Source organism: Medicago sativa, chromosome 6, assembly GCF_051527215.1.
Source record: "Medicago sativa cultivar Bolivia chromosome 6, Bolivia_mono, whole genome shotgun sequence".
Taxonomy (NCBI): Eukaryota; Viridiplantae; Streptophyta; class Magnoliopsida; order Fabales; family Fabaceae; genus Medicago; species Medicago sativa.
The window spans coordinates 85,051,706-85,061,834 of record NC_140754.1 but is presented as its reverse complement, the minus strand read 5'-3'; the positions used below and the strand labels follow the sequence as shown (position 1 = coordinate 85,061,834).

Here is a 10,129-nt window from a genome sequence, read left to right as displayed (position 1 = left end):
TTCGAATGCGAATAACACTTTATCAATAAAACACTGTAAAAATGTATGTCTTTTTCTTCCATAGCATGAAATCTGGAAGTTCATGTTAGAATCTGTTATGTCACATTCTATGTGAATTCTCTGTATATATTCAGTATGAGACTCAATTTTCGAAAAAGATATATTTGAGCATGAGAATAGGAAGGTCGGACGTGTGCTTTGTTCAGATCGGTGGTAAGGAATAATATGATAAGAATTCAAATATCAGTTCAGTTTCGGCTGGGTACTTGATTTTCTGCATATTGAATGAATTCACCATGTAGGATTCATCAATTTCACATGAAACTTATGTGCTGTCATTTACTGCATTGCCTAAGGATTTCAATTGTATAATCGCACAATATGCTTGACAACATGCTTATAAAGGCTTCCGAATTATAGTTATCAATTTTTGTAAGAACCTTACGAGCATTACATTCAAGGGAAATGCTACCCCAATGCTAGTGTTAAGAAGGCAAGTACAATAGTTTATTTTTATGATTTGATGCACCTGTTTCTGCTCTATGTAGATTTAAGAGCCACTAGCACAAACCACGAAAAAATAGAGAGGAAAGGAAAGAAGAGTAAGGTGAAACGGCAGTACACTTGCACATTAGACAGCTTTTTAAAAAAGAAACATCAACCATTCAAAGAAAAATCAAATTTTTTCCTTCTCCATCGTAGCTGCAGCCTACATAATCTATTCTCAACCCAACAAACCCCCTAAGAATACCAAGCCTTAAGGCTCAAATAAAGGAAGAGCTGAGTTCATTCTAACTTAAGGGGTTTGTAATGTATTTAGTTTCAGTTCAGTACTGTATTGCCATAACCATCATCATCCTTTTTATATTTTTTGTCCTAGTTTGTATTTTTTTAATTTTTTAAGGTTTCTTTTTGCGCATGTATTGTTGACATCTCAATGTTTGGAACATCAATAACACAAAAGCTTAATAAAGATTTTGACACTTGCTTATGCAATTGTACAACTTATATTGTTGACAAACTTGTACTTGCAGACAAAGTAGAAACTCTGTTTTCCAATTATACAAATTCATTTGTGTTTTGCTCAATGGTATATTTGTAGCAGGGGATAGAATATCGACAGTTGTGTCAAGAGGACCCTTATTGGGTAATTTCTGAACCCTTATTGGGGACAATCCTCACCTCACAAGCCGGTTTTGTGGGGTTGTGTTAGGCTTATCCACGATTTTTAAGATGGTATTAGAGCCTTTTCAAGATCCATTAGGCGACCTGCTGTCAGGTTTTCGCTATCGGGCAACCCATCATTTATGTCCACGGACCAAGCCCAATAGTGTTGGTCGTAAGGGGGTGTGTTAAGAGTCTTGCATCAAATAGGAGATGACCTGACAATGTGTTTAGAGGTGGGGGCAATCCTCACCTCACAAGCCGGTTTTGTGGGGTTGTCTTATACCCAACCACGATTTCTAAGAGAGCTCTTAATAAATACAGTGGTACTTTCAAATTTCTAGGTTCTATCAGAAACAAAAACAAAGGTTAGACCACTATAGCATACTTTCAAGATTTCTAGTAAATTTTGGTTTCAGTGTACTATAAACTATTATTCAAAAGTCATTTGTCAAGTTTGGTTTGTTAGGCTGGCCAGACTTTATGCATCAGTTTGTGCGCCGGTCACGGCTAGAAATTGGGTCATGACAAATTTTCACTCTCTTTTGCTCTTTAAGAAAAAGAAAGAATACCTCTCCTTTGAACTTGAAGTAATTTTGTTGCATAATATTTTAGGCATCACTATGCCCTTTCTGGTTAACTCAAATCTAGCCATGTCAATCAACAATTCATCAAATACTATAACCAGATAAACACAAGGTAAATGATTTTGTAGCCTCTTCTACCATGTCTACTTCCTTCTTTTTCTTCTTCATTGTACTGTGATTTCATTTGTTGTATCATGTGTTGGTTGTTCCCATGGACTAGATGACGATGAAGAATAATCAAACCGAATTAATTTCTACAACAAAAACAATTGACAGTTTGACACACCCTTTTACTATATGCTAGAATCTAATACAATTAATTTGATAAAATAAATAAATAAATAAATAAATAAATTAGTGTCTTCTATAAATACATAATCAATAATATTTTGAACAGGTGTGACTGACTCAACGTTTTAGCAATTTATTCCAACACATGGAAATTTAATTGGTTTATTATCATTTTTTAGTGTGATATTTCGTTTGAAAGTGTAAAAAACAAAATAATTTGACAGGGTTATTTTGGTCCATGTCTCAAATATTAAATCTCAAAATTCCCAATTTGCTACAAAACCTTTATATGTAACAAAATAAGTCTTTTTTAATCATGTTTCTTTTTAATCATGTTTCTTGTTCTGAGACTTGAAAATAAGTATTTTTTAACATAATATTATGGTTATCTGGTCATAGTACCTGTGTTTTTGGAATACAAAGGCAAAACGGGGGGAAAAAAATAAAAGCAAGACTAAAACATAACCAGCAAAACCAAAAGGGCTCTAACGTTGAGCAAATTGAACCATGATCGGAGGTGGATCTGGACTCGTAATATCAGTGATGCAAAAAATTTCTGTCAAATAATTAAATAATACTAAACTCAATAAGAAGTTATATTAAAAATAGTTGTAGCAGGATACCCGTGCATATGGACGGGTGAGTGTGTTGCGCTCTTTTTTTGAAAGCAAGTCGCAATTGCGTAGTGTATTGGTATATGAATAAAAATATAGATATATGTATAAATTATACAAAAAGTTATTTTCTCATTAAATATGAGTAAGAATATAGACAAGTGTATAAATTTTAAAAACAAATCGGTATCTGTATATAGACACATGTATAAAAAACAAAATAGGTTCAAGTATTACTATATGAGTAAAAATATAGATGCGTGTGTGTGTCTATATATATATATATATATATATATAGCTGTTTGTATTGATATTGGAGTAAAAACATATAGGTTTGGGTATTACTCGTGTGACATTAGCCAACCACAATATGATAAGTGACCGTTTTCTTTCTTTCCTAAAAAAAGTGATTGTTTTCTTTCTCTTTGACGAGAATGTTTTACTTTTTGTTTTGTTTTTTTAAATAAAGGGTAACACATGAAACATTGTAGTTGACCAATATCACATGACACCTCAATGTGACCTGAGTGTTGTCCTAAACACAGTTACTACCACAAAGTTGTTAAATGAAATACACTAATCAACTATCAATAATTTTATATTATTAAATTTCAAATTTTTAATATTAAAAGAGTGTAAATATCACTTAAGATTGGGGTCTTAAGTAAGACCCCGGATCTTGTAAAACTCTCAAAAAAAAGTTTCTTCCCAATGGAGGTAACTAATAGATAGGTACCAAATCTTAAATGATTAAAACCCATCTATTGAAGATGATATTACAAAGAGAAATGATATTTTGACAACCACTTTTTGACAACTTTTGGACAACTTTCTCTCTCATACTCACATGATGTTGTTATTCTCTCTCTTCCTTTTTCTCTCTCCATTGTTTTTGACCAATAAGAAGTGAGAAATACAAGATTGTCAACAAAGTTGTCATCAAATGGATGTCAAAATATCATTACTCTATTACAAAACAAAGAAAAAGACCAATTTATGGTTTTGGTTAGTTAAGCGGCAGGAACACACAAACATTCTGAGATCTGTAATGAAATGAGGTCTGTTTCTTCAGTCTCTATATTCATCCTCAATTTTCAACTTCCAAACCCTAATTTTCTGATTCGTTTTTTCTCATCTTCTTCTTCTTCTTCAAGCACAAGGCTATACTCTCAATTCCATGAAGATGACAACAAACAAAATCTCATTTCCTCATTCAATCGATTGCTCCATCAGAAGAACCCTACCCCATCCATCTTTCAATTTGGTAAGATTTTAGGTTCCCTTGTCAAGGCCAATCATTACTCCACCGTTGTTTCACTTCATCGACAAATGGAATTCAACGGAATTGCTTCAAACTTGGTCACTTTAAGCATCTTGATCAATTGTTTTTCTCAATTGGGTCAAACCCCTCTTTCTTTTTCTGTATTTGCCAACATTCTCAAAAAGGGTTATGATCCAGATGCCATAACTTTAACTACACTCATCAAGGGTCTCTGTCTCAAAGGTGAGCTCCATAAAGCATTGAACTTTCATGATCAGGTGGTAGCGCTAGGATTTCATTTAGACCAAGTTAGTTATGGAACATTGATTAATGGGTTGTGTAAAGTTGGTGAAACAAGAGCAGCTCTACAATTGCTGAGACGTGTTGATGGAAAATTGGTTCAGCCTAATGTGGTAATGTACAATACTATTATTGATGGTATGTGCAAAGGTAAACTTGTTAATGATGCTTTTGATTTATATTCTGAAATGGTTGCAAAGAAAATTTCTCCCGATGTTGTTACTTACAGTGCTTTAATTAATGGGTTTTGCATTGTTGGTAAACTGAAAGATGCAATTGGTTTGTTCAATAAAATGACATCGGAAAACATCAACCCTGATGTGTATACTTTCAATATATTGGTTGATGCATTTTGTAAGGAAGGAAAAGTTAAAGAGGCTAAAAATGTGTTGGCTATGATGATGAAACAAGGCATTAAACCTAACTTTGTTACTTATAACTCTTTAATGGATGGATATTGCCTAGTTAAAGAAGTGAATAAGGCTAAGAGTATATTCAACACTATGGCTCAGGGGGGAGTGAATCCTGATACTCAGAGTTACAATATCTTGATTAATGGGTTTTGTAAGATTAAAATGACAGATGAAGGCATGAATCTCTTTGAAGAAATGCATTGCAGAAAAATTGCTCCTAACGTGGTAACTTACAATTCCCTTATTGATGGTTTGTGTAAATCGGGGAAAATCTCTTATGCTTTCAAGCTAGTCGATGAGATGCATGATAGAGGTCAACCACCTAATATAGTTACATACAGTTCTATATTGGATGCTTTATGCAAAAACCATCAGGTTGACAAGGCAATTGCGTTGTTAACAAAGATGAAAGACGAAGGAATTCGGCCAGATATGTGTACATACACTATTCTTATTGATGGATTGTGTAAAAGTGGAAGACTAGAGGATGCACAAATAGTTTTTGAAGATCTTTTGGTCAAAGGCTACAATCTTGATGTCTATGCATATACCGTTATGATCCAAGGGTTTTGTGACAAGGGCTTGTTTGATGAAGCGTTGATCTTGCTATCAAAAATGGAAGACTATGGCTGCATTCCAAATGCTAAAACTTATGAAATAATTATCCTTTCTTTGTTCGAAAAAGATGAAAATGATATGGCAGAGAAACTTCTTCGTGAAATGATCGCGAGAGGTCTTTTTAAAGATTAACTCTTTGTAAGATGATTTTCTATTCATATATTATTATTTTGAATTTGAATTTATATTTCATCATTGTTGCATAGTTTCATTTATGTACTTGCCTCACCTAATGGGGAATATACTCTTTAATTTTTTTTCTTGTTCTGTCTTTTGTTAAGTGTGTTTTCCAAAACCTTTATAGATGCTGTGTATCTCTTTCATAAGTCTTTCTGCCTATACTGCTGGCAAGTACTGAATGTTACCGTGGTGCATTGTTTAAGATTGTGAAAATCTGTTGACCCTCGTTATGTGTAGATTTGGACTTTAGTTTTCCTTTCTGAATTGAATTAAATTATTTATTTATCACGGGTGCTTTGAATGAATTGCCTTAACAATTGATTTGATTGCTAGAATATGGTAGCTTGTTCTATGTCTAGTTAAGTGAAATTGAACTTGGCAGTAGAAGGTTTGTTTGTTCTCTTTTCTATAACATTTTCCTCTCATCTACCTCACTTGCTTTGAAGTCCAATCATTCAAAAGGGAGTTGCTGAGATAGAATTCTATTCTATTTTCGTGGAATAATAACAATGCATTTTGACAATATTAAAATGTATAACTTCATGTTATACATTTTAATCTATAAATTGTAGATTGTTGTATGTGGAGACAACTGGATCGTTGTTGCATAAGATTTTACTTCAGGGTTCATGGTTTATTGAAAAAGGTTAGAAACCATGTATATTGATATTCTTCTAAAAGTGCATTCTTCTCTTGAGCTTGTATTGTCTTCAATAACCTGTATTTTTTGTTATAAAAACGGACTGATCCTTAGATATATACGACAGATAAAGGTTGTGTTCAATTGTAAGAACTTTATTTCCAGGTTTCTGAGAGATTTCATTCACTGAAGATGTTGAAGCAAAGGTGTCCATTAATTGAAATATAGCTATTATTTGTCTACTATGATATGTGACTGTATATAATTTCATCAATCCATGAACGTCTAGATATAATATAATATGATAAGAATTCAAATATCAGTTCTGTTTTTTTGCTGGACAATTGATTTTCTGCATATTGAACGAATTCACCATGTAGGATTCATCAATTTCACATGAAACTTATGTGCTGTCATTTACTGCATTGCCTTAGGATTTCAATAGTAAAATCGCACAATATGCTTGACAACATGCTTATAAAGGCTTCCGAATTATAGTTATCAACTTTTGTAAGAACCTCACGACTCACGAGCATTACATTCAAGGGAAATGCTACCCCAATGCTAGTGTTAAGAAGGCAAGTACAATAGTTTATTTTTATGATTTGCTGCACCTGTTTCTGCTCTATGTAGATTTAAGAGCCACTAGCACAAACCACGAAAAAACAGAGAGGAAAGGAGAGAAGAGTAAGGTGAAATGGCAATGCACTTGCACATTAGACAGCATTTTAACAAAGAAACATCAACCATTCAAAGAAAAAACAATTTTTTTCCTTCTCCATCATAGCTGCAGCCTACATAATCTATTCTCAACCCAACAAACATAAGGGGTTTGTTATGTATTTAGTTTAAGTTCAGTACTGTCTTACCATAACTGTCATCATCCTTTTTACTCTTTTGTCCTAGTTTGTATTTTTTTAAGGTTTCTTTTTGCGCATGTATTGTTGAAATCTCAATGTTTGGAACATCAATAACACAAAAGCTTAATAAAGATTTTGACACTTGCTTATGCCATTGTACAACTTATATTGTTGACAAACTTATACTTGCAGACAAGGTAGAAATTCTGTTTTCCAATTATACAACTTCCTTTGTGTCTTGTTTGATGGTATATTTGTAGCAGGGGATAGAAAATCCACAGTTGTGTCAAGAGGACCCTTGTTGGATAATGCCTTTGACACTGGCGACATATATGATTTCATCCATATATGTTGATGATTTAATCTTCTGACTGATTTATATAAGTTTATACGTTGAGGGCATTGACATCTCATTGAGTTTGTTTTGTTTTGATTTAAGCTACACTTTGGCATTTTCATTTCAGTTTTTTTTTTTAGAATTTTGATGTTGTTCAAGAACTAGAAGCTTTTGGTTTTGATGCATTTGTGTTATTGCTTCAAGAGTTATATGTCAGTCTTCTCTGTATTCCTCTTGCAGAAAGTATACATGTAGAAACACGTAAACATGCAAAATAGGAGAACTCTTCAAACATAGATGATGTTAGAAACTGATAGAACCCCGAGTTCCTCTACATGTGTTGGCTCAACTGTTGTGCCGAATCCACACGAGCACAGCTTCTAGAAGCTTGTAGAAGCTGTGACTCAACTGTTGTAGAAGCACATAGATTGTAATATCTCCTCCAAGATATTTTTAAGCCAAGGGTAATTTAGACTTTTTGGTGGCCAAATATTTTTATATAGGAAAAGTATGGAATTTTCCACACAATTCAAATTTCCTTCTTCACAAAAATATCACAACATTTTTTTTCCTTTCCCTCCCAAGAAGAAAAAAAAACATCGGCTCTCTCCCCTTCACTATTCATCATCCTCTTCAAATTTTCAAAACTCCCAAAATCACTCCAAAAATCATGATTCAAGCTTAGTAGTAATGTTATTACAAGTGTATAGCAAGAATCACAAGAAAAATTCATCTCTCCCTCTCACTAGAAGCAAGCCGCCCCATTTCATAAATTTTTTTTCAAAATCACATTATCTTACCAATCCATTGGAAGTTGCTTAAAAGCTTGATTTTAGGTGTACCCATGAAGTTTTGAGCCATTGGTAAGTCACAAAGAAGTCTTTCCTTTCCTCCATGGTTGTGTGGGTCGAACCACACCCTTCATTTTTGGGGAAAGATTAGTTTTGTGAAATTCTCCATTTTTGTGCTTTGAGTGTGTTTAAAATGTTATGGGTATTGTGGTTTTAACATGTTTGATGATTGTAAGAGCAATTGGAGAAGGAAAGAGTTTAGCTAGTGGCTTGGAGTTGGAGGTTTTGCCACAAAGTTCATCAAAGGAACCAACACAAGAGTGTGAGTTCCCTTAGATAGTAAAAACTTTCCTTTGGGTAGTTATATTATGCCATTAGTATGATAATATATGATTTTGATACATTAGGACATAATTAATGATGTTATAACATTAGGTTAATTCCCCTTGCTAGTATACTCTAAAAATAGCTTTTATGTTAGATATGTTTATGGTAGTGTTGAAATTGGAGGAAGGATAATTTGATAAATTTTAGTGTATGTCTGCACAATTTCGGCTAGTGCTCTGGAAAATAAATTTGTTGAATTTTTATAACTTTGACACAATTCTTTGATAGTGTAAATGAAGCTTTTATGGAAATAAATGGCTTTAGCTTGGTTAAGAATTTTAACACTCATTTTATCGAATTTGTAGCCGAAATGTGTATAATGCCCTATGTGAGTATTAATGTGTAGATTGGATGGTTTATTAGAGTTTATTAGTAGTAATGATATCGTTACTTGTGTATTGACATTGATAGTTCGTGGATTTAAAGAAGTATATGGATGATTAGTAATAAAAAGAACATATAAAGTTATACGATATGTGTATAGATAATTTAAGAACTTGTTTGGAATTGGATTAAGATGGTGATTGATGGAATTTCTATGAATTATTAGAATAAGTTGGCATAATTATAGCATGACTATTATGCCATATGAACGGTACATTTGAAACAGAATAAATATGAGATAGTAGAATGGTTATTTCTGAATTAGTGTATCCTAAAATCTCTTTTATGTTAATAAGTATGTTTATGCTAGTATAAATGTTGGAGGGAAATTCTATCAAGACAATTGATGTATAAAATTATAGAAATGATTTGAAAGAAAGAAATAAAAATGAGAAAATTGATGAAAACTCCGTTTGCTACAACGAGAGATAATGTAGCCTATGACGTACGGGTCATAGTAATTGCTACAACGAGAGATAATGTAGCCTATGACGTACGGGTCATAGTAATCCGTTTGCTACAACGAGAGATAATGTAGCCTATGACGTACGGGTCATAGTAATCCGTTTGCTACAACGAGAGATAATGTAGCCTATGAGGTACGGCTCATAGTAACGAACGAAATGTATAATTAATGATATGAAATTTTAAGTCAAGAATTATTTGAATAATATTTGAAAGAGAACAAAAATAAAATTATGAAATCAAGGAAAAATTCTAAGGACCCTCCAACATGAACACTAACATAGCATACGCATATTAACATGAAAATTATGTTTGGAATGAGTTAGCTACGAAGAAATATTTCATGGGCATTTTACCAATAGTTGGAAATGAGGAATTTTAGTTATGGAACTCCGGCTTAGTTAGCCGAAACTAGTTGTTATCGAAAAAGAATCGGAGACATACTCAAATAAGTATGTCAAAGTATAAGCTATACCAGAATACGATAGATCGGATATATGTTTATGATTAGTATTATGTTTATGATTAAAGTTATGAGCATGACTATATTTATTATATGATTTGTTCAGAGAATATTTATTTATTTTACCATTTCAATGTATCAGTCGCCAAGTTTAACACACATGCTAGATATCTTAGGTGATTTCTAGTAGGGTGTTTCGTTCTGAATGGCCGACTCTTTTATTTATGTATACTCTAGGGTCAATTGATGTATCTACAGCTATTTGGATATCTAGGATGTTTTATTTTGAGTTGTACAAGTAGTATGAAAATAAAGATGTTGTTTGGAGATTCTGGCTGATAGAACAAGTTTTTAAAACAGGATTTACATCTTGG

At 32.9% G+C, this 10,129-nt stretch overlaps 1 protein-coding gene and 1 long non-coding RNA gene across 5 annotated transcripts; both read left to right on the top strand.

Annotated features, from left to right (window-relative positions):
* Window positions 1-3,423: 3,423 nt before the first annotated feature.
* LOC146917612 (uncharacterized) lies at window positions 3,424-7,691 on the top strand. Of its 4 annotated transcripts, XR_015015788.1 has the most exons (3): window positions 3,424-5,386; window positions 6,001-6,074; window positions 7,506-7,691. XR_015015788.1 is itself a non-coding variant. In XM_085719441.1 (2 exons), the coding sequence occupies exon 1, from the start codon at window positions 3,710-3,712 to the stop codon at window positions 5,378-5,380; it is 1,671 nt and encodes a 556-aa protein (XP_085575567.1). In that variant the 5' UTR covers window positions 3,424-3,709; the 3' UTR covers window positions 5,381-5,386; window positions 7,506-7,691. The 4 variants fall into 4 exon arrangements, 3 of the variants coding, with proteins under 3 accessions (XP_085575567.1, XP_085575568.1, XP_085575569.1); XM_085719441.1 differs by lacking the exon at window positions 6,001-6,074; XM_085719442.1 differs by lacking the exon at window positions 6,001-6,074 and having other exon boundaries at window positions 6,503-7,691.
* Window positions 7,692-7,695: 4 nt separating this feature from the next.
* LOC146917611 (uncharacterized) lies at window positions 7,696-8,911 on the top strand. The gene is made up of 2 exons (XR_015015789.1): window positions 7,696-8,128; window positions 8,293-8,911. It is a non-coding gene; the product is annotated as an uncharacterized LOC146917611 (long non-coding RNA).
* The last annotated feature ends 1,218 nt before the right edge of the window (window positions 8,912-10,129 follow it).

Coding starts and splice junctions, on each gene's coding strand:
- LOC146917612 (XM_085719441.1), top strand. CDS start 3,710: ATGAGGTCTGTTTCTTCAGTCTCTATATTCATCCTCAATTTTCAACTT.